Source organism: Oncorhynchus gorbuscha, linkage group LG22, assembly GCF_021184085.1.
Source record: "Oncorhynchus gorbuscha isolate QuinsamMale2020 ecotype Even-year linkage group LG22, OgorEven_v1.0, whole genome shotgun sequence".
Lineage (NCBI taxonomy): Eukaryota > Metazoa > Chordata > Actinopteri > Salmoniformes > Salmonidae > Oncorhynchus > Oncorhynchus gorbuscha.
In genome coordinates this window covers 22,641,625-22,666,082 of record NC_060194.1, presented here as the reverse complement: position 1 = coordinate 22,666,082, position 24,458 = coordinate 22,641,625, and the positions used below count along the sequence as shown (strand labels likewise).

Genomic DNA, 24,458 nt, shown 5'->3' with positions numbered 1-24,458 from the left:
CTGTGATGATTATGGTCTAAAGCCCCGGTTTAGCTCAAGTGGGTGAGTGTATCTGGCCTATGTGAGCATGGATGAGGTGTCTCTCCAATAGATTATTACATTCTTACAATAAAGACATCCTGTAGTTAGATAAACATCAGAGCAGTTCTCGAGGCACTTTGATAGCTTGTCAAGTTTATTTTAACCAAAAAACAAACAACAATAACAACCACCACAAAACTATGATAAAAACTTAAATGAACGGCTTGTATTTTATTCCCATTGTCTATAAAAGTACTATAAAAGTAAAACAACTTTTGCAAATCAAATAGTATTTTCTGTCATTCCTGTCTTTACAAGTACTCTCAACTCTCCTCCACTTCCGCAGTGGGAGGATCTGCTTTGTCTTTGTCTAATATCCCCACCAGAGTTTTGAAGGACGGCCCCCACTCGCTGAGGTATCTGAAGTCCTCACGGCCGTCCACCGTCCACGACTCGATGGAGCTCAGCGACTCTGCCACTGACCCATCCCCCTCGTAGGCGTATGTAGCTAGCGAGTCATACGGGGGAGCAGAGAAACTCAGGTGGTTCTCCTGGAGACGCTGGTGAATGTAGTCCCTGATGATGTTAGTGCTGCCTTCTGTGGTAGGGGTTGACCCATTGATCTCAGTTTGAGTGGTGACATCTGACCATGACCCTGTGCCCCGGCGGAGCATGTTCTCCTTTATGGCCTTGGTGTTCCTCAGCGTGCCCATGTCGAAGGCGTGGGTGTCCTCCTCGCCTCCCCCCTCGACGTCATAGTGGACCACGTTGTCCCGGATGTCTTCCTTGGACGACATCAATGTCTCCCTCTTCTTCTGCCGTCTCAGGCCTACGTAGAGCACCACGATCACTACAACACAAAAGAAACAAGCGCACCACGATCAATACAATACAAAATAAACAAGCTCACCACGATCAATACAATACAAAAGAAACAGGCGCACCACACCCACCATTTTATCGTCTCCATACATAGATGTACTGCAGTGAAAATATACAGTGACGTGCATTTCAAGAGCTTTTCAAGGTACTGTAGGAGGTAATGGGAAGAAAGACAGTGGGATGTCATGTGTGAGGAGCCATTAGTTAATTTCCTCTTTTCTTTAGCCATTCTTTTTTTCAGCAGGAGAACTTAAAGGAATCACAGCCTGAGGCCAGCCGTGATCCATTTCTGATATGCCATCTGTCACTATTGTACTGAGGCAGCAGTCAGACAGGATGAAAGGCTGTTTCACAATCCTTTCATCTCTCCTTTTCCCTCCCTCTCTCTTCCACCCTCCCAGTGGCAGACAGTAGAGAGTACAACACAGCAGTTTACTCCACACTACTTTAGTGCTCACTATGTTATGTTTTTCAATAGTAAGAGATTATACTTTAGTAGGAGAAAGTAGGGACTAATTGATGGACCAAGATAAGTGAGCTAAATCGACCTACAAGTATGATTATGGGATTGTTTCAAGGGCCATTTTAAAAATTGTAATGGTCAATTTAATAACATTACTGTATGTTAGGACTTCAGCTCCCCCTAGTGTAGAATTTTACACATTAACATTATGATAATGTACATTTACAGTCTATAGCAGGTAATTAACACTTGGAGGAAGCCGTTATTGACATTATTGCTATTTATCATCGTCAAGGTGGGTGTCAAATGGAAATAATATTCTGTATACTGTACGTTCAGAAATACTGTGTTTCTACACTACAATCTCTGACTGACAGACATGACTTACCCAGGAGTATGACCATGCACAGTAAAATGGCCATCACTGCCCCGGTGCTGAGACCCACTGGTAGAAAGACTGCTTCTGCCGTGCAGGACAGGAGGGAACCGTCGGTCTCACAGGCACACACGCGGACAGTGAGGGTGCCGGTGCTGCTCTGGGCTGGGTAGCCACTGTCCTCCACCACCACCGGCACCACGTAGTACTCCTGGACCCGCCTCTGGAACCCCACACGCTTGGTCACTATCCCCGCTGTGTTGTCTGGGAACAAAATGACACAACCATTAACCCTACATGTCTTAAATCAATAAATCAATCAATCAATTTAGTCTGGAACCCTATACGTGTGGTCACTGTCCCTGCAGTGTTGTCTAAAAACCAAATGAGGGATCATCAAAGAGTGTTCACCCGTGATGCAACAGAGAGTACTTGCATGTATTTAAATAGTCACATTTACATTTAAGTAATTTAGCAGATGCTCTTATGCAAAGCAATTTACACTTAGTGCATTCATCTTAAGATAGCTTTTTAATTTTTAATTTATCCTTTATTTAACTAGGCAAGTCAGTTAAGAACAAATTCGTCTTTACAATGACGGCCTACCAAACCCTAACCTGGACAATGCTGGGCCAATTGTGCGCCGCCCTATGGCACTCCCAATCACGGACGGTTGTGATACAGCCTGGAAACAAACCATGGTCTGTAGTGACGTCTACAACACTGAGTTTCAGTGCCTTAGACTGGGCCCCCCGAGCTAGGTATCACAGTTGTACATTTTTCAGAAAAGTCGGTGCTAGTAGGAAAAGACAAGTGCACATGTTTTGTTTTCAGAAGATGGGCAGGGACTCTGCTGTCGTAGCATCAGAGGGAAGCTAGTTCCACCATTGGGGTGCCAGGACAGAGTAGAGCTTTGATTGGGATGAGCGCCATAACTACGGTTTGCCACTGCATATGGGGACAAAGATTGTACTTTTTGGAGAAATGTCCTCTGGTCTGATGAAACAAAAATAGAACTGTTTGGCCATAATGACCATCGTTATGTTTGGAGAAAAAGGGGGATGCTTGCAAGCCGAAGAACACCATCCCAACCGTGAAACACGAGGGTGGCAGCATCATGTTGTGGGGGTGCTTTGCTACAGGAGGGACTGGTGCACTTCACAAAATAGATGGCATCATGAGGGAGGACAATTATGTGGATATATTGAAGCAACATCTCAAGACATCAGTCAGGAAGTTAAAGCTTGTTCACAAATGGGTCTTCCAAATGAACAATGACCCCAAGCATACTTCCAAAGTTGTGACAAAATGGCTTAAGGACAACAAAGTCAATGTATTGGAGTGGCCACAAAGCCCTGACCTCAATCCTATAAAAAGTGTGTGGTCAGAACTGAAAAAGCGTGTGCGATCAAGGAGGCCTACAAACCTGACTCAGTTACATTAGCTCTGTCAGGAGGAATAGGCCAAAATTCACCCAGCTTATTGTGGGAAGCTTGTCGAAGGCTACACGAGATGTTTGACCCAAGTTAAACAATTTAAAGGCAATGCTACCAAATACTAATTGAGTGTATGTAAACTTCTGACCCACTGGGAATGTGAGGAAAGAAATAAAAGCTGAAATAAATCATTCTCTCTACTATTATTCTGACATTTCACATTCTTAAAATAAAGTGATAAAGTGAATAAGGTGATCCTAACTGACCTAAGACAGGGAATTGTTACTAGGGTTAAATGTTAGGAGTTGTGAAAAGCTGAGTTTAAATGTATTTGGCTAAGGTGTATGTAAACTTCCGACTTCAACTGTATCTAGAATGTCAGTTTTCCAGTGCCTTATTTGAAATAAGGTGATGGTGAGTACTTCGCATGTACAAAAAAAATAAAACACAGGCCTTGTGTTTTTACAGAGACGACGTGTCGATGTGCCTTGCCTCGTCTCCAGCACCAGGATAGTGGTGGTGAACTGACTCTGTCACACAGCATTCCCTCTGCCTGGCTGGACGAATATCTCATTTGACAAGGTAGGAGCCATTATAGCACACCTTGTGCCTGTTTGCTGCGATGGCCATGAGCGCCTCTGTCTCTCTGAATCAGCTCTGGTATTTATGTGTTACTGTGTTAGAAAAATACTAACGGAGGATGGTGAGGTGGGAAGGCTGTAGGGGTTAGCAAAAAGTAGAACATTCCACCCTGGCATCCCCTGGGTTGTGACAAAAAACCCTGAACATCTATTAATTCAATACCAATTGTTTGTGGATATTGTAGGGAGCTAGTATCAAGAAAGCAGATTTGAAGCGAGTCACTGGCATGGCATCATAATAGAGACTTTCAGAGACTCTCTCTTCAACTCTCTCTTTCCCTCTTTCTCTCCGTTCTTGTCATGTTTGTCATTTATTATCATGTCTTGTCCCTGTGCTCCCCATTCTGTTCGTTTCCCTCTGCTGGTCTTATTGGGTTCTTTCCCCCTTTCTATCCCTCTCTCTCCCCCTCCCCCTCTCACTCTCTCGCTCTCTCTTCTCTCTGTCGTTCCGTTCCTGCTCCCAGCTGTTCCTATTCCCCTAATCATCATTTAGTCTTCCCACACCTGTTCCCGATCCTTTCCCCTGATTAGAGTCCCTATTTATTCCTTTGTGTTCCGTTCCTGTCCCGTCGGTTCCTTGTTTAGTATTCACCATGCTGTGATTGCGTTTCGCCCTGTCCTGTCGTGTTTTTGCTGTGATTGTGTATCGCCCTGTCCTGTCGTGTTTTTGCCTTCATCAGATGCTGCGTGTGAGCAGGTGTCTCTGTCTACTACGGCCTGCGCCTACCCGACACACGACCTGCAGTCTGTGGCCGCTTCTCCAGTTATTCCCCTCTACAGACTAGAGGATTTCTGTTATTCCCTGTTTGGACTTAAATAAACTCTGTTTCTGTTAAGTCGCTTTTGGGTCCTCTTTCACCTGCATGACAGAAGGAACCGACCAAGGAATGGACCCAGCGACTTCAGACGCTCGTTACAATGCCGTCAAGATCCAAGGAGCCATGCTCGGCAGACACGAGCAGGAATTGTCTGCTGCTCGCCATGCCGTGGAGAACCTGGCCGCTCAGGTTTCCGACCTCTCTGGACAGTTCCAGAGTCTTCTCGTGCCACCTGTTACTTCCTGGCCTGCCGAGCCTCCAGAACCTAGGGTTAATAACCCACCTTGCTACTCCGGGCAGCCCACTGAGTGCCGCTCCTTTCTCACGCAGTGTGAGATTGTGTTCTCTCTCCAACCCAACACATACTCTAGAGAGAGAGCTCGGGTTGCTTACGTCATTTCACTCCTTACTGGCCGGGCTCGAGAATGGGGCACAGCTATCTGGGAGGCAAGGGCTGATTGCTCTAACAAGTTCCAGAACTTTAAAGAGGAGATGATTCGGGTTTTTGACCGTTCAGTTTTTGGTAGGGAGGCTTCTAGGGCCCTGGCTTCCTTATGCCAAGGTGAACGGTCCATAACGGATTATTCTATTGAGTTTCGCACTCTTGCTGCCTCTAGTGAGTGGAACGGCCGGCGCTGCTTTGCTGCGTTTTCTGGAGGGACTCCACGCAGTGGTTAAGGATGAGATTCTCTCCCGGGAGGTTCCTTCAGATGTGGACTCTTTGATTGCTCTCGCCATCCGCATAGAACGACGGGTAGATCTTCGTCACCGGGCTCGTGGAAGAGAGCTCGCATCAACGGTGTTTCCCTGCTCCGCATCGCAACCATCTCCCTCCTCTGGCTTTGAGACTGAGCCCATGCAGCTGGGAGGGATTCGCATCTCGACTAAGGAGAGGGAACGGAGGATCACCAACCGCCTGTGCCTCTATTGCGGAGTTGCTGGACATTTTGTTAATTCATGTCCAGTAAGAGGCCAGAGCCCATCAGTAAGCGGAGGGCTACTGGTGAGCGCTACTACTCAGGTCTCTTCATCTAGATCTTGTACTACTATGTCGGTCCATCTACGCTGGACCGGTTCGGGTGCTACATGCAGTGCCTTGATTGACTCTGGGGCTGAGGGTTGTTTCATGGACGAAGCATGGGTTCGGAAACATAACATTCCTTTCAGACCGTTAGACAAGCCTACGCCCATGTTTGCCTTAGATGGTAGTCATCTTCCCAGTATCAAATTTGAGACACTACCTTTAACTCTCACAGTATCTGGTAACCACAGTGAGACTATTTCTTTTTGATTTTCCGTTCACCGTTTACACCTGTTGTTTTGGGTCATCCCTGGCTAGTATGTCATAATCCTTCTATTAATTGGTCTAGTAATTCTATCCTATCCTGGAACGTTTCTTGTCATGTGAAGTGTTTAATGTCTGCCATCCCTCCCGTTTCTTCTGTCCCTACTTCTCAGGAGGAACCTGGCGATTTGACAGGAGTGCCGGAGGAATATCATGATCTGCGCACGGTCTTCAGTCGGTCCCGAGCCAACTCCCTTCCTCCTCACCGGTCGTATGATTGTAGTATTGATCTCCTTCCGGGGACCACTCCTCCTCGAGGTAGACTATACTCTCTGTCGGCTCCCGAACGTAAGGCTCTCGAGGATTATTTATCTGTGTCTCTTGATAGGTACCATAGTGCCTTCTTCCTCTCCGGCCGGGGCGGGTTCTTTTTTGTTAAGAAGAAGGACGGTACTCTGCGCCCTGCGTGGATTATCGAGGGCTGAATGACATAACGGTTAAGAATCGTTATCCGCTTCCCCTTATGTCATCAGCCTTCGAGATTCTGCAGGGAGCCAGGTGCTTTACTAAGTTGGACCTTCGTAACGCTTACCATCTCGTGCGCATCAGAGAGGGGGGGCGAGTGGAAAACGGCGTTTAACACTCCGTTAGGGCATTTTGAGTACCGGGTTCTGCCGTTCGGTCTCGCCAATGCGCCAGCTGTTTTTCAGGCATTAGTTAATGATGTTCTGAGAGACATGCTGAACATTTTTGTTTTTGTCTATCTTGACGATATCCTGATTTTTCTCCGTCACTCGAGATTCATGTTCAGCACGTTCGACGTGTTCTACAGCGCCTTTTAGAGAATTGTCTCTACGTAAAGGCTGAGAAGTGCTCTTTTCATGTCTCCTCCGTCACTTTTCTCGGTTCCGTTATTTCCGCTGAAGGCATTCAGATGGATTCCGCTAAGGTCCAAGCTGTCAGTGATTGGCCCGTTCCAAGGTCACGTGTCGAGTTGCAGCGCTTTTAGGTTTCGCTAATTTCTATCGGCGTTTCATTCGTAATTTCGGTCAAGTTGCTGCCCCTCTCACAGCTCTTACTTCTGTCAAGACGTGTTTTAAGTGGTCCGGTTCCGCCCAGGGTTGAGCTTTTGATCTTCTAAAAAACGTTTTACGTCCGCTCCTATCCTCGTTACTCCTGACGTCACTAGACAATTCATTGTCGAGGTTGACGCTTCAGAGGTAGGCGTGGGAGCCATTCTATCCCAGCGCTTCCAGTCTGATGTCTCTGATCCATAAGGTTCATCCTTGCGCTTATTTTTCTCATCGCCTGTCGCCATCTGAGCGCAACTATGATGTGGGTAACCGTGAACTGCTCGCCATCCGCTTAGCCTAGGCGAATGGCGACAGTGGTTGGAGGGGGCGACCGTTCCTTTGTCGTTTGGACAGACCATAAGAACCTTGAGTACATCCGTTCTGCCAAACGACTTAATGCCCGTCAAGCTCGTTGGGCGTTGTTTTTCGCTCGTTTCGAGTTTGTGATTTCTTACCGTCCGGGTAGCAAGAACACCAAGCCTGATGCCTTATCCCGTCTGTTTAGTTCTTCTGTGGCTTCTACTGATCCCGAGGGGATTCTTCCTTATGGGCGTGTTGTCGGGTTAACAGTCTGGGGAATTGAAAGACAGGTTAAGCAAGCACTCACGCACACTGCGTCGCCGCGCTTGTCCTAGTAACCTCCTTTTCGTTCCTGTTTCCACTCGTCTGGCTGTTCTTCAGTGGGCTCACTCTGCCAAGTTAGCTGGTCATCCCGGTGTTCGAGGCACTCTTGCGTCTATTCGCCAGCGCTTTTGGTGGCCGACTCAGGAGCGTGACACGCGCCGTTTCGTGGCTGCTTGTTCGGACTGCGCGCAGACTAAGTCGGGTAACTCTCCTCCTGCCGGTCGTCTCAGACCGCTCCCCATTCCTTCTCGACCATGGTCTCACATCGCCTTAGGCTTCATTACCGGTCTGCCTTTGTCTGCGGGGAAGACTGTGAGAGCCGCCAATAAACGCAGGATTAAGAGTCCAAGGTATTGTTGCGGCCAGAGAGTGTGGCTTTCCACTCGCAACCTTCCTCTTACGACAGCTTCTCGTAAGTTGACTCCGCGGTTCATTGGTCCGTTCCGTGTCTCCCAGGTCGTCAATCCTGTCGCTGTGCGACTGCTTCTTCCGCGACATCTTCGTCGCGTCCATCCTGTCTTCCATGTCTCCTGTGTTAAGCCCTTTCTTCGCACCCCCGTTCGTCTTCCCTCCCCCCTCCCTTCAAGTCCTTGTCGAGAGCGCACCTATTTACAAGGTACATAAGATCATGGACATGCGTTCTCGGGGACGGGGTCACCAATACTTAGTGGATTGGGAGGGTTACGGTCCTGAGGAGAGGAGTTGGGTTCCGTCTCGGGACGTGCTGGACCGTTCACTCATCGATGATTTCCTCCGTTGCCGCCAGGATTCCTCCTCGAGTGCGCCAGGAGGCGCTCGGTGAGTGGGGGTACTGTCATGTTTGTCATTTATTATCATGTCTTGTCCCTGTGCTCCCCATTCTGTTCGTTTCCCTCTGCTGGTCTTATTGGGTTCTTTCCCCCTTTCTATCCCTCTCTCTCCCCTCTCCCCTCTCACTCTCTCGCTCTCTCTTCTCTCTGTCGTTCCGTTCCTGCTCCCAGCTGTTCCTATTCCCCTAATCATCATTTAGTCTTCCCACACCTGTTCCCGATCCTTTCCCTGATTAGAGTCCCTATTTATTCCTTTGTGTTCCGTTCCTGTCCCGTCGGTTCCTTGTTTAGTATTCACCATGCTGTGATTGCGTTTCGCCCTGTCCTGTCGTGTTTTTGCTGTGATTGTGTATCGCCCTGTCCTGTCGTGTTTTTTGCCTTCATCAGATGCTGCGTGTGAGCAGGTGTCTCTGTCTACTACGGCCTGCGCCTACCCGAAGCGACCTGCAGTCTGTGGCCGCTTCTCCAGTTATTCCCCTCTACAGACTAGAGGATTTCTGTTATTCCCTGTTTGGACTTAAATAAACTCTGTTTCTGTTAAGTCGCTTTTGGGTCCTCTTTCACCTGCATGACAGTTCTCTCACTCCATCTCTTTCTCTGTCCCCTTCTTCACATTCTCTCCATCTCTTGCTCTCTTTTATCTGTTCCTTTATTTCTCTGAAGAAAAACAAATATGGCTTACTTCCAAAGTCTCGCACAGTGAAATTCCTGTTTCTGATTTCCCTGGGGGACTTGAAGAAGAACTTCTGTCCAACAGTGGGAAGATCCTTGTCCGTAGCATTGATGGTCTGAATTACCTGGTAAAGCACAAAGAGGTTTAAACTACAGCATATGCCCAGAAACAAGTGGAGAGACAATTATCACAATTATTATCACACACACACACACACACACACACACACACACACACACACACACACACACACACACACACACACACACACACACACACACACACACACACACACACACACACACACACACACACACACACACACACACACACACACACACACACACACACACACACACACACACACACACACACACACACACACACACACAACCTTTATCACAAAGGAGCTGTTCTTGCCTGGCCTACTTTTGCATTTTCACAGACAAACGTGTCAAAGAGAATGGTGAGCTCTGGAGGGAACTCGTTGACATCCAGCACATTGACTGTGACTGTGACCTTGTTGGATAGGAGAGGGTTGTCTGCAGAATCAAAGAAAACAGTAATCATACAACACGTAATAAATACACCATGCACACAGTGGACCTCAGTGAGCATCGCAAATGAGTGAGCATTGCAAAAGCCCTTTCTCTCATGTCTGAACTGCTTTGTAAAAGAAACAGTGTTATGTTTACAGTAGCTTGATGAAAGATGTAACAGTGACACTGTCTGTTTACGCTTTAAACTGCAGGCCTCATACAAGTAATATGAAATTGACAATGAAATAACATGAGAATACTTGAAAATAGAGTCATTGACAAATAATAACATGTTTTCATAGAAAAACAAATGGCTGCACAGTCAAATTATAAGAAATGAATAATATGTGTTGATTGTATATTGTGTGATTTTCTAATAATGCTAATGAATTTGTAAAAATCCATTGAAAAGATTCCCATTCAATAAACTGCTCTTTCAGAGAAAAAATAGCATTTAGTTCATTGAATCGGTTGAGCTGCTTTACTGTAAGCATCAGTCAATTTCACTAGATGGTGCCACAAGTATGGAACCCTGTGTGTGTCTGTAGACTACGGTATGGCCTGCTTTGTGCAATCTCTTACTTGCACCAGGACCCTTATTCACAAGCGTCTCAGAGAAGTACTGATTGATCTAGGATCAGGGCCCCCGTCTTGTTCATTATGATTTTAAAGGCACAACTGATTCTAGACAATTTAGACAGTTTAGACAATTTGGACATGGATTGTGTATATGTGTTATTCAGAGGGTGAATGGGAAATACAAAAGATGTAAGTGCCTTTTAACGGGGCATGGTTGTAGGTGCCAGGCGCACCAGTTTGAGTGTGTCAAGAACTGCAACGCTGCTGGGTTTTTCCCGTGTATATCAAGAATGGTTAACCATAGAAACCATAAATGCATAGAAACTGTAAATGACTTGGTAACGGGAAATCTCTTGGACATTAGAGCAACCTTGAGGGAATCTTATGTGAGTTAGGAAATGAGGTTTATTTGATAAGAAAGAATATACAAAACCTTGTAGAGAGCATATCCAACTGACAATCTCTTTGAAAAAAACATGAACTATTTGAACCAAAACTTAAAAATAACTGGTTTTGGCATAAGATGTAGGGGAAGTTGGAGCATAACTAACAAAATTAAGTTTAACTAAAAGTTTAACTAACGCTTGATCCAGTAGAAGCTAATATAGAATTGACAAGAGACAAAATTCAGAGATTCCACAACACAACTGCAGGGTCATGTCTTAAGTGTAAATCTAATAAGTATTCCATATTCCATGCTTTCTGGGAATACTATCAAGTCCGGAAGTTGTGGACAGAGCTAGAAAGTTGGCTGTCAGAAGTATTACAATGTAAATGTACTTTCAATCTATCTGTCTGCATATTTCAAGACATGGTATGTGGGGGTATATTGAGATACACAATGGTTTGGATGCTTCTCCTCATCACTCATATTAAAAAACTTCTTATGGCTGGGGGCAGTATTGAGTAGCTTGGATGAATAAGGTGCCCAGAGTAAACTGTATGCTACTCAGGCCCAGTTGCTAATATATGCATATTATTAGTAGATTTTGATAGAAAACACTCTGACGTTTTTAAAACTGTTTGAATGATGTCTGTGAGTATAACAGAACTCATATGGCAGGCAAAACCTGAGAAGAAAATCTAACCAGGAAGTGGGAAATCTGAGGTTTGTCATTTTTCAGCTCTTTGCCTATCGAATAGACAGTGTCTATGGGGTCAAATTGCACTTTCTAAGGCTTCCACTAGATGTCAACAGTCTTTAGAACCCTTTTTGATGCTTCTACTGTGAGGTGGGGGCGAATAAGAGGGGAATGAGTCAGAGGTCTGGCAGAGATGCATGAGCTGACCACGCACGTTCACGTGAGAGTTAGCTTGAGCTCCATTGCATTTCTACAGACAAAGGAATTCTCCGGTTGGAACATTATTGAAGATTTATGTTTAAAAAATATAGACTAAAGACATGGAAATCAATCAATCCACCATTATTAACAGAATGGAAAAATCTAATCATTTATTATTTAAATATAGAAAGTGTGTGGGTTACTAAGATAATCAAAATGGTGCAGTTTCAGGTGTTAGCAGTTAATGTTACTGTTCAAAACCACAGACCCCAAAGCAAATCAGGAAGAGTAAAATAGGTTTATTCAAAGAGGACGAATCATAGATGTTATGCTGAGGTAGATGTTTATTCTCCCTTGTCCTCAGTGATTCTCTTCAGTGATTCTCTCCACAGAACAAAGAGACAGGATGTACTTTATAACCCAGCCCTAGCCTGTGGTTGACCAATTAGAATTCCTTGTAATAAAACTAGGCCATTGGCCAAATAACAAGTATCCTATTTCAGGTTCAATGTATAAACAATTAGGACCAATGATAACTTGCCACGTAGATATGAGTCCCTGACTGAAATTCCTCCCATGTCTCTGATCCATTAATCCTTAATCCCCTGTTACAGAAAAACCCTATTTCCATTGATTGTTAGTACTCCATTGACTTTTAGTCCTCCATTGACCTCTCGTCCTCTGCGTTGTGTATTTATCTTCAAAATATTCTTATACAGGCCATGGGCGCCATGTGTGCTAGTTGGTCTGGGCAGGTGTGATGTAGTTGATGTTTGTAAATATTGTTTGTGTGTGTACATTTTGTATTGTTTATAAAAGAATAAACACATCTTATAAAAAAAGAATGGTCCACCACCCAAAGACCATCCAGCCAACATGACAAATCTGTTGAAAGCATTGGATTCAACATGGACCAGCGTCCCTGTGGATCACTTTCAACATCTTGTAGAGTCCATGCCTCGATGAATTGAGTCTGTTCTGAGGGCTAAAGGGGGTGAAATTCAATATCCTAATGTTTTGTACACTCAGTGTATATTAACACATATTATACACTGTACATATTTACCCTTTGTCCTATACTTACTAACTTTAGTGGCCACAACAAAGATATTGTGCTGCCTATTACTCTCTCTGTCCAACATCTCGGTGGTGGAGATGGTCCCTTCCACAGTATCAATGTCAAAGCAGCCGTCCACAGGCCTCTTCCACTCAATAGAGTATCTACAAAACATTCACAAAAAACATGAATACATTTTTTTTAAACTCCTGAACATGATTTCTTCAACCTCACACCGCATCTTTCAATCAATATTTACATCTAAACTATTCTTTCCACACCTTCATTCTGTATTTGCATGTACAGTGCCTTCAGAAAGTAATCATACCCCTTGAATTATTCCCCATTTTGTTGTGTTGCAGCCTGAATTCAAAATGGAATCAATTTTCAATTCCGGCTGTAACACAACAAAATGTGGAATAAGTCAAGAGGTATAGTCAAGGGGTATGAATACTTTCTGAAGGTATAATGACAACGTGAAAATGACAATGTGAAAACAATACTTGTAGAAGCACCTTTAGCAACAATTAAAGCTGTGAGTCTTTCTGGTAAGTCTCTAAGACTTACAACACCTGGATTGTGCAACATTTGCCCATTGTTCTTTTCAAAATTCTTCAAGATTTGTCAAATTGGTTGTTGATCATTGCTAGACAACCATTTTCAGGCCTTGCCATGGATTTTCAGCAGATTTAAGTCAAAACGGTAACTCTGTGACTCAGGAACATTAACTGTCTTCTTGGTAAGCGTTGTGTTTTAGGTTATTGTCCTACTGAATGTTGAATTCATCTCTGGTGGAAAACAGACTAAAGCATGTTCTCCTCTAGGATTTGGTCTGTGATTGTCTCCATTCAATTTCTTTTTTATCTTGAAAAACTCCCAGTCGTTAACGATTGCAAGCATACCCATAACATGATGCAGCCACCACTATGCTTGAAAATATGGAGAGTGGTACTCAGTAATGTGTGGCATTGGATTTGCCCCAAACATAACACTTTCTATTCAGGACAAAAAGGCAATTGCTTTGCCACTTTTTGGCAGTATTACTTTAGTGACTTGTTGCAAACAGGACGCATGTTTTGGAATATTTAAAAAAAGATGTGTACAGGCTTCCTTCTTTTCACTCTGTCAATTAGGTTAGTATTGTGGAGTAACTACAATGTTGTGGTGTATCGACTTTTCTCCTATCACAGCCATTAAAGTCTTTAACTGTTTGAAAGTCACCATTGGCCTCATGGCTAAATCAATGAACTGTTTCCTTCCTCTCAACTGAGTTAGGAAGGACGCCTTTATCTTTGTAGTGACTGGGTATATTGATACACCATCCGAAGTATAATGAATAACTTCACCATTCTCAAAGAGATATTCAAGGTGCCCTATCATGCGAGGCATTGGAAAACCTCATTGTGGTTAAATATGTGTTTGAAATTCACTGCTTGACTGAGGGACCTTGAAGATAATTGTATGTGTGGGGTACAGAGATGAGGTAGTCATTCAAAAAACATCCAGTCCATGCAACTTATTAAGAACATTTTTACTCCTAAGTGTATTTAGTCTTGCCATAACAAAGGGGTTTAATACTTATTGACCGAAGACATTTCAGCTTTTCATTTTTTATTCATTTGTAAACAATTTGAAAAAAACGTTGACATTATGGGGTATTGTGTGTAGGGCAGTGACCAACAAAATCTCAATTTAAACTATTTTAAATTCATGCTGTAACACAACAAAATGTGGAAAAAGTCAAGGGGTGTGATTACTTTCTGAAGGCAATGTAATAGAACATCTGAATGTAATAGGTCTACAGAGATAGATAGGCCTAAATAATGTATTGTTCCCGAAGGAGAAATGTCCTAACGATTAGTCAAATAAAGATCCAGGCAATGACCGCAAACATTACACAGAAGAATAATCACTCTCTTTTCATGTAGAAACTAGGGATGCGTCCCAAACAGCACCTTATTCCCTATATAGTGCACTTCTTATGACCAGACCCTGATCAAAAGAAGTGCACTATATAGGGAACATGATGCCATGTAGTTGTGTTCTGATCAGCATTCTAGTATGTTTATGTTTTTCATGTCCCATGAAAACAATGACAAATGTAATGCTTTAAAATATTAAGCAGACATCACAAAGATGGCCTTTTTGAGCAAGGTGAATTACTGCCTCCTCCATTTCTAGCAAGACATTAAATATTCATCGATAACAAAAAACACTGCTGGGCCACAACGTATTTGTATGTTCTTGTGCAAGAGATGTCCCGCATTTCACGCTCTGTCTCTCAACACCAACAGAGTGGAAGTCAACTGTACTTGAAAAACATTTGGAAGAAGAAAAACAACAAGTCAAATGTATATTAGTTGTCAGTGTTCATAAACTCTGAGGAGCAAAGTGTGTCTCTGTTGGTTAAATCAAACATCCAACACTCCAGTCACCAGACCAAAATGCTCCCATCTCGCTAAATAGATACAGTAAAGTTGATCTATGTTGACAGCTTTTTCTTTTTGCCATTTAAGGTGCCGGATGCAGGTGCCCAATCGGAAAATACCTCAATCCATCATGGTCCCATTGCTCAACACCAGCCTTGATGAATCACCTTTTGATGAACCATACAGTCGGTAAATAGGTCTTACTGTACATGTATGTATAAATGTATTCAAGAGTCCTTACCTAACTGCGCTGGTACTTGCATCTAGGTCCTGCGCTGTAACAGATCCAATGATGGTGCTCACAGGAGTGTCCTCATACACATCTATGGTGTAAGAGGTCTTAGTGAACACAGGGGGTTCATCCACATCCAGCACGTTGACCTTCACGGTGGCAGTGTCTTTGAAGGGGCCCCGGTGCAGGAACCGGGAATCCAGGTGAGCGTTGGAGGCCTCCACTTTAAAGGTGTATGATCTTTTGGTTTCGTAGTCGAGATGCTGAAAGAGAATGAATGAAAGGTGAAATGCATTTATTATTCATAGTAATCAAATCAACATAGAATCAGTATTTATAAAATCATTCACATCGTCAAAATCAGAATGCATTTCATGTCACTGTTCTGTGATATGAATATACTGTGTGCAATGGTCAAATATAGTGCTTGGTTCAGTTTGTTACCACCTCTGTTAGGTTTAGTATGCTCAACAGACACGGAAGTCAAGCACTTTGATATGGAAATTGCGCCAACCAAGATTGATTTATGTTAAATGGGTAAAAAATAGTTGGATTCAATGTTCTTTTATCAACACAGACACACGTTCTTCAGTGTCTGAGTTTTTAAGCAATTTGAGACTTGAAAAGCCCCAATGTTTGGGGTTTTAACATATTTTCATGGAGACACTTTGAGAACCGCTTTCTGACCCTATTTTACAGTCTCACATTAACTCAGCTGGGTCCCTAGTTAGCGTTGACAGCAGAGCAGTTTTCACTGTCAACACACACACAGCAGTCCCTGTCTGAGACACACACATGCAAAAGCCTGGTTGTCTGCGGAATGGGCAGCCACCCTGCTGACTGCATAACAACCAGACAGACAACAGGACTGTGCAGGAGATGCAGGAGGATAGACACCACAGCATGTGTGCCAATCCAAAAAGCACCGCTCAGCGTTACCTGCAGGGAACACAATTCTTGCAACATTGCAAATTAGCAGGGACAATATTCCTATCTGGAAAGTGAAGCCATCCGTTTTTGGTTTGGGCCTATATCCTCTTACTCTACCTCCCACCTCCCACCCACAACCTAGTGACAATTCCTTCTTATTAACGGCACAGAGGTGTCAATTACAGTATTTGTGCCAGGAAGCTCCTGCTGTTGTTATTGTGCCCTCCTAGGTGCCTGACTCATCATCAAGGAGATCCATGGGTAAGCATAGAACACCTCAACATCCCACTTCACTTGTGATGGAACACTTTTTCAAATTCACTGATAACCTACATGGTAAAAACTGTTTTTGGAATATACCAGAGTTTGGCTTGGAAAGAGATAATATTATCTAAAATCAATAAAATAGATGACTGTGGTTGATATTCTAACGTATAAAGGTTTGACATTTCCATATCAAAGTGCTTGACTTCCTGCATACTACAGTTTTTTTTTTTTTAATATAATCGCTTTGGTGCTATTTTGGTTGTAATAGATAACTCCTGGAGTCTTGAAGCATATCATAAATTGGGCATGCATTCAGGCCTAAACTAAATCCAGCACTGTCCAATGTAGAAACAAAGTATAGACCTAATAGACCTAATATCTTGACCCATAAATACATTTAGAGGCCATTTGAATCCCACAGACGGTTTATCTATCGTTTCACTATAATCTTTTATTTTGACGGGGTCGATTATCCCTTGAAATGGTTACTCTTCCAAAACCTCTTGTCACAAACTGTGGCAAACTTTGGCTGAGCCCTCTCCAAATCAGCCATTTTGCATACTTTCCTCCATCACCTGGGCTTTCACAGTTGTACAGGTGCTGTTTTAGCAGGACCAGATAGAGAGCAGGAAGAAACAGACCACTAACAAGGATGGCTATGATACAAACAGCTACAAATAGATGGCTCTAAAATTTCAGAAGCCAAAAGTGCCTTTGTATAGTCCCACTATGTATTTGCAAGAAAGTGCCTAATGTTTTGAATGTTCATTGTCAACATCCAGACAAGTGCAAGTAGCGCTTTGATGTACTTGCAGTATATCGAGGTAACTCACAGAGCTGCAAGATACACACCCCATCTGTGAATAATAATATAATCCCAGCCCAGACGAGACATGCACTCAAACCCAGTTCAAAATGCTTTGGTGCAACTATCCACTTATGTGAAGATAGGATACCAGTATTTGGGAGTCTGTGGGCCACAGAGAGAGAGAAGAAGCTGTTGTAAAGGGGATTTCTAAAGGGATTCCTGCTTGTCACATCCCATCAGGAGTTGTGTTGTCTGATCATAGCCTCAAACGTATTCATTTTAGGCTTAACCAAAACACATCCAAGCACTTTCCTGAAGAAAATATCAAAATAAATTTTTAGACTGCCAGAAAATAGGGATCATCAATTTCTCCATATTTCCTCATGGTTAGGTTCTGAGGATGGTTTGTAGTTGTATCAAGGCACAAGGCGAGACCCAAATGCAGACACAGGAGGCAGGTTGGAGTCTTACAATGTTTATTAATCCAAAGGGGTAGGCAAGAGAATGGTCGTGGACAAGAAAAAAGGTCAAAACCAGATCAGAGTCCAGGAGGTACAGAGTGGCAGGCGCGTGGTCAAGGCAGGCAGAATGGTCAGGCAGGTGGGTACAAAGTCCAGAAACAGGCAAGGGTCAAAACTGGGGGGACTGGAAGAAGGCGAATGCAAACAGCAGGAGAACGGGAAAACCGCTGGTTGACTTGGAAACATACAAGACGAGCTGGCACAGAGAGACAGGAAACACAGGTATAAATACACTGGGGAAAACAAACGACACCTGGAGGGGGTGGAGACAATAACGAGGACAGGTGAAACTGATCAGGGTGTGACAAAAAGGATATATGCAGCAATGATCTATTAATATTCCAAGGCCTAAGTAGTATGTTAGTTTAATTATCTAAATGAGCACAGCTTTGCTCATGATCTATCATAACAGACCTGCAATTCTTACTTGAGAAACTGGCCCAAAACAAAGCGCGATGGAGATCATTTGTGGACCTTTCCTCATCATAGAGTAAAAGGGATCAAGTAAAATAAAGTGATTGGTGAAGGGTTGTTAATTCCTACCTCACTGAGGACTATGATTCCCTCTTGACTGTGCCCGTTGGAGGTGATGTTAAACATGTGTCCTTCATCTCCAGGAACGATAGAATATTCCACCTCTGCATTCTTCTCAGAGTCCAGGTCATGAGCTCTGATCTTCCCCACTGCTGAGCCCACTAACGAAGACTCTGGGACCCTGAGGTGGAATATACCTGCCGTACAGTAAGAATAGATTCAAATGTAGACATATAAAATATTATTATTGGCTGCTTCTTGTATGAGTCAAGTCTCAAGTCTCTAGTTTAATGTAAGTGCCAGAGACTCACTTTACCCTCTTTTAATAATGTGAAGCCTATTTATAACAAGTATCAATTCACTTGTGTTGCTAAACCATTGATTATATATAAACAGCTCATACAAATATGAATTACCTAATTATAATTGATAACACTTACACTAGCTAATTATTAAAGTAACATCTAGTTGCCTAGAGATATGATGAGATCCAATTTGTGCAGAAAGATTCCCTTTCAGTGCCCACAATATTGTTAAATTGATTGGGTAATAGCAAACAAAACCATAGTCATTCAAATGCAAATTGGCACACTTTTTGAAAACCTGGGTGGGTTGTCGTTGACGTCGCTGAGGGTGATGTTGATGGTGGTGGTTCCAGCTAGTCCTCCCAGCTGACCGCCCATATCCTTTGCCTGAATAAGGACCTGGTAAAGCTCCTTTACTTCACGGTCCATGTTAGGCAACGCAGTTCTAATAACCCCTGTTCAAGGTCACAAAAACCAACAGAGAAGATGTGTGTGTGTGTGTGTGTGTGTGTGTGTGTGTGTGTGTGTGTGTGTGTGTGTGTGCGTGTGTGTGTGTGTGTGTGTGTGCGTGTGTGTGTGTGTGTGTGTGTGTGTGTGTGTGTGTGTGTGTGTGTGTGTGTGTGTGTGTGTGTGTGTGTGTGTGTGTGTGTGTGTGTGTGAGAGAGAGAGAGGCAAGCAAGAGTAAAGAGTAGTGAGGTGGAGAAAGAGAGATGAGTTGTGATTATAAGAGACTGTATCCCCTTTGATGTTCGTCGAAGGAAGAGAGAAGAGGTGGATTTTGACTCATGCATTAATTTGGGAGAATTATGACATCCTACACAGATGTGTAACAAAGGGAGACCTGTGACACTGTGCAAATACTAATCTGACCTAATAGTGCTTTTACCTGTGTGAATAGCGTTTGATCAGCAGTGAGTCTCATGGTTCGGGTACTAAAGGGTCACATGGTTCGGGTACTAAAGGGTCGTTGCCACCGACAACGAGTAATCCTGATTCAATGTGTTCCCCTATACTCTGAGTCCAACTTCAGCTGCAATATAATCTCAAATTATTTACAATAATCACATATTGCAGTGGTACAGCTTTACATTTTGCCATTGTAAAGGCCAGTTACACATTTAACGCTTTGGTTTTCAAATCTCTCCATTTGACGTTGTGGATGTGCCTTGATTTCAACTATGTTGTGATCTCACCAGTTTTGGAGTCGACTGAAAAGTAAGGCTGTCCATGTAGGATACTGTAGACGATCCGTGCACTATTCCCATAGGAGGGGTCGTCGGCATCTGTGGCAGTCACTTGCATTACAAAAGTACCTGTCCATCATACAGAGACAAAAGGAAGGAAATTGTTAATAAATAGTGTTATTTTGGTCACTTCGAGCATTACGTCTTAAAAATAGTACATGATTATTTTGAATGAACCATTAAAAATGTGATGATATAATTGACAAATTCTGGCATGCAATGTAACCTACATAGGCCATAGGACCTCCATACTGAACTGGTGGACCGCGGACCAGATCATGAACGGGGTCAATAGGGACCGCAGCCCCCCCCTCTAAAAAAACTGCTATCATGTAAAAACACATAAGACATGTAGGAATGCATAGAATTTCAGGAAATTAGCTTTTAAACAGCAGGGGGAAAAAATGCTCTGCCACATGCAAAATGTTTAGAATTGCAGGAAATTAGCTTTAAAACGGCAACATTTTCTCTCCAATAACAAGATAGGTGTGAATAGTTTACGGTCGCATGGGTTGCGAGGTGGGGGTTTGTTACTGCGCCAATAAATTACCTTATGCATCCAGACCTTTGCCACCTGCAGTAGGTATCACACCCTGATCTGTTTCACCTCTCTTTGTGATTGTCTCCACCCCTCTCCAGGTGTCGCCCAGATTCTGCATTATCCCCTGTGTATTTATACCTGTGTTCTCTGTTTGTCTGTTGCCAGTTCATCTTGTTTGTCAAATCAACCAGCGTTTTTGTGTCTCAGCTCCTGCTTTTCCCAGTCTCTCTTTTTGTCACCTTCCTGGTTTTGACCTTTGCTTGTCCTGACTCTGAGCCCGCCTGCCTGACCACACTGTCTACCCCTGACCCTGAGCCTGCCTGCCAAACCTGTACCTTTGCCCCACCTCTGGATTATTGACCTCTGCCTACCCTGACCCTGAGCCTGCCTGCCATCCGGTACTGTTGCCCAACCTCTGGTTTACTGACCCTTGCCTGCCCTGACCCTGAGCCTGCCTGCTGTCTGGTACTGTTGCCCAACCTCTGGTTTACTGATCCCTGCCTGCTTTGACCTGTCTATTTCCTGCCCCTGTTGGATTATTAAACCATTATTAAATTGATGTTGTCTGCATCTGGGTCTTACCTTCATACCTGATACTAGGAAGTGTATGTGACCGGACCTTCTCAAATACTACCCCTGCGATAGGATATCTAATGTAATTCAAAGCAAGATATTGACAACTTGGCTGAACTTTTTTGATAAAGGCTGAATCTGAAACTTCCTCTACATGGAGTTTACACTTCATGAGAATTAAGAGATGATGGTTTTAAAACCTAATTGTTAAGATAACTTTACGAAATTGTATTTATCAGACAAATAGATGGGAGAAGTTATGTCACCAACAAAATGATTGAATAAAGTACAGGATGCATATTAAGCAGGCATAACTAATATAAAGACTAGGTCTTTAGTGCGAAGCACGAGGTAGAGGTTTTCTTATTTAATATTCATATCCTTGTTTCTTTTGTTTGTGTTTCTGCGCTTTCACCACAGGAGGTTGGTGGCACTTTAATTGGGGAGAACAGGCTTGTGGTAATAACTGGAGTGGAAATAGTGGCATGGTATCAAATACATCAAATACATGGTTTCCATTTGCGCCGTTCCGGACATTATTAAGAGGCGTGCTCCCCTCAGCAACCTCCTGTTCCTTCACTGACCGCTCATGTGTGCTCTACTGTGTGTGCATCCCAGAGCGTGGGTGAGTATTTGTGGCCACAGTTGCGCGATTGTCAGTAATTTCAGCATAGACTTAGGACATGGCATCATAGACATTGCATCATTGTATCTGTATCATTATGGCGTCTGTGAGAGCACGGACAGCGCCATTGAGGCCATCTTCATTTTGAAGTGGTCAATTTCTTCTTCTATTACTTCTGAGTAGGTAAACAAACTGTAACAGTGCATACTTCCCCCTGGAGTGTGTTGTGTGAACAGGTATAAAGCCAAGGTTTGGGATTTACTGCCACCTGCAGTTATGGAATGTTTGCTCACAAATATAATGAATTGGCTGATCCCTCCCGATGACCTGGATGGAATCATGGGATCCTTCCTTAACCCATAGGAAGTCCCATCCAGTTGATTATTTAAAAATAGTTTCAGTCCTTAATGGCGCTGCCAATGCTAAATAAAGCCTCTTTCAGTAGCCAAACATTGCTGAACATTGTGGAAATGCCACGAGTAGAGACAAAGTGATTCCTTTTTCTTCATGTCAGAGAGGGGTGTTTGTTCTACATAGCATATTTCTATCTGAACGCACCAAAACATTGCATCCTGCTGAATGCACCCCTGATCTGTTTATCAGGTGGGCGGTCACGTTTGTTTGCAGCCAGAGGACCACTTATTTGAGCCCAGTAAGGGGACAGGGACAGTGGCAAAAGAGAAGCCGGTAGCAGCACAGTGACACACGTTACATGTCCGTACATTTCTTTAGAGCATAAGGAGAGTAATAAATATATGATGATCATGCTACCACCTTGCCTGTGGTTACTGATAATGTGTCAGTATGACTGTCCTGTCACCAAAAAACTGTCCTCTCATTAAAGCCAATACTATTAACATCTACTGGCGCTGGTGAATACTTACCACATACATGTGCACTCTCTTTGCATAATCCTTTCCTCCTACTTTATTAACAAAATGTCCTTTCCTCCTATCCTAGCTTCCTTTCTGCCTTTTCCTATCTTTCTTTCCTCATTTCCTAGTTTAATTTCCTTGAAACCTTGCCTTACTTTCCTCTCCTCCTTTGGTTTCCCTGCTCCTTTTCTTGTCCTCCTGTTCTAGCTTCCTTTCCTCCCATCCTTTGATTTTATAGCACCGCTTCCTCCTATCCTTTCATAGCTTCCTTTCCTCCTTTACTAGCTCCTTTTTCTAGGAAGGAGGAAAAATAGCTAGGAAAGGAAAATAGAAAAGGAATATAGGAAAGGAAATAAGGATACAGGCAAGGAAATGAATTAAGGAAACATTTTTAGGAAATTATACTAGGAATGGATGCTAGGAAAGGAATCTGGGAAAGGAGGAAAAGAGGCGTAGAACCTATAGGAGGAAAGGAGTTAGGAAAGGAAAATACGTAAGGAAGCTAGAAAAGGGGGAAACAAATCTAGGAAAGGAAAGGAGAAAAGACAGCTAGTAAATTAAAGAAGGAATGGGTTTAGGAAAGGAGGAAAGGCATCTAGGAAAGGAAATAAGGAAAGAGATTTAGGAAATGAAGATAGGGAAGTAGGAAAGATTCAAGTCCTTACTGAGACTGACTCAACTTCTACTGAGACTGACTCAACTCTTATTGGGACTTAATATGGATACCATGCTCAAAAGAGTTAGGAGAACTAACTGCTTTAACTTTGATTTAATATCAATTCAGTGTTTTGTACCACTTAATCATTTTGTACCACTTAAACATGGACATGGAATGTATCATATAAAGACTGAAAATGTTTGGCTTTAGGCCAAATTGTTAGCAATCTTTAGGTTTCTACCACTGCTCATGGTGATCAGTGCGCGTTGCAAACGTTTACAAAAATGGCACGGTGTGTTTGAGACTAGCAACATTTGTTGAGTCCAGTCCACCACAATAAACTGTGAATGAATGTCACCTGCTTTCAATGTGTGTTTTTTGTAGAAAATAATGGACTTTATTCCTTTCCACTGCAGAAACATTCCAGCACAAAAACACCAATGCCACCTGATTGCCATGACTTGAAATGAAACCAAGCAACAACAACCTTTGCCTATCATTTCAATTGGAGTCAGATCTCAATCATAGGATTCTATGAAGGTAAAATTCATAGATAGTAGAACTAGGCCTGTATTCCTACAGGATTCCCTTCAAATACTCTAGTGTAGCTTAATGTCCAATTGTCATCATAGCTTTACCCCATATGGATTTGTATAAGCCAAAACGTAGATTACAGGTGCCTTTCTTACCCCCTGGTGACATCTCTGGGACACTGGCTGTGTATGGGCCGTCCAAGAACTTGGGTTCATTGTCATTGACGTCTTGAATTTTTATGATGAATTCAGACTCGGGCTCAAGAGGCCTGCCTGTGTTCATGTCCACAGCCTGGGCTCGTAACGTGTAGTAAGATTTCACCTCTCGGTCCAAACCCATCAAGGCATGGATGTCACCTGTCGTCTGGTCTATGGTAAAGATGGTTCCGACTCCTTCTCCTGATAGAGTGTACTTCACGTCGCTGTCGCCCCTGTCCAGGTCAGTGTGAAGCTGCATAGAGAAAACATGTTGTATTTGTCAGTGAATGAAAGTAGGAATACACATGTACTTGGCCTAGATCTGTATGTGACTTGAGCATAAGTGCACACTGTGGCTGGGTTTGATGGATGACAAGGGGACAGAGTTTTGTTGCTGAGCTGAGTCTATTTCCTCCTCCTCATTCCTTCCTTCCAACCGTCACTGACCATATGGAAATGCTGAGGACATGTTGTGCCCTTGATAGATACATATAATGGCAGAGCACAGTCCCCGAGTCAATGAAGACATCCTTTAGTTGACCTGTGGCTTGGTTATCCCATAATGGGATGTATTACTTAGGGTGGATGGCAAGGCTTAAGTTTTACATAGTAGATAATCCATGAGC

General features: G+C 43.3%; 1 protein-coding gene across 1 annotated transcript in view; it reads right to left on the bottom strand.

The window, feature by feature from the left end:
• Nucleotides 1–214: 214 nt before the first annotated feature.
• Nucleotides 215–24,458, bottom strand: part of cdh12a (cadherin 12, type 2a (N-cadherin 2)) — a 42,696-nt gene continuing 18,452 nt past the window's right edge. The window contains exons 3-12 of the mRNA XM_046322119.1: nt 23,791–24,085; nt 19,779–19,898; nt 18,873–19,040; nt 18,290–18,477; nt 15,230–15,483; nt 12,587–12,723; nt 9,522–9,643; nt 9,111–9,225; nt 1,755–2,006; nt 215–871 (exon numbers count right to left, since the gene is read on the bottom strand). Of these exons, the coding sequence (XP_046178075.1) occupies nt 345–871; nt 1,755–2,006; nt 9,111–9,225; nt 9,522–9,643; nt 12,587–12,723; nt 15,230–15,483; nt 18,290–18,477; nt 18,873–19,040; nt 19,779–19,898; nt 23,791–24,085 (2,178 nt within the window). The 3' untranslated portion in view covers nt 215–344. The remainder of the gene's footprint in view (nt 872–1,754; nt 2,007–9,110; nt 9,226–9,521; nt 9,644–12,586; nt 12,724–15,229; nt 15,484–18,289; nt 18,478–18,872; nt 19,041–19,778; nt 19,899–23,790; nt 24,086–24,458) is intronic.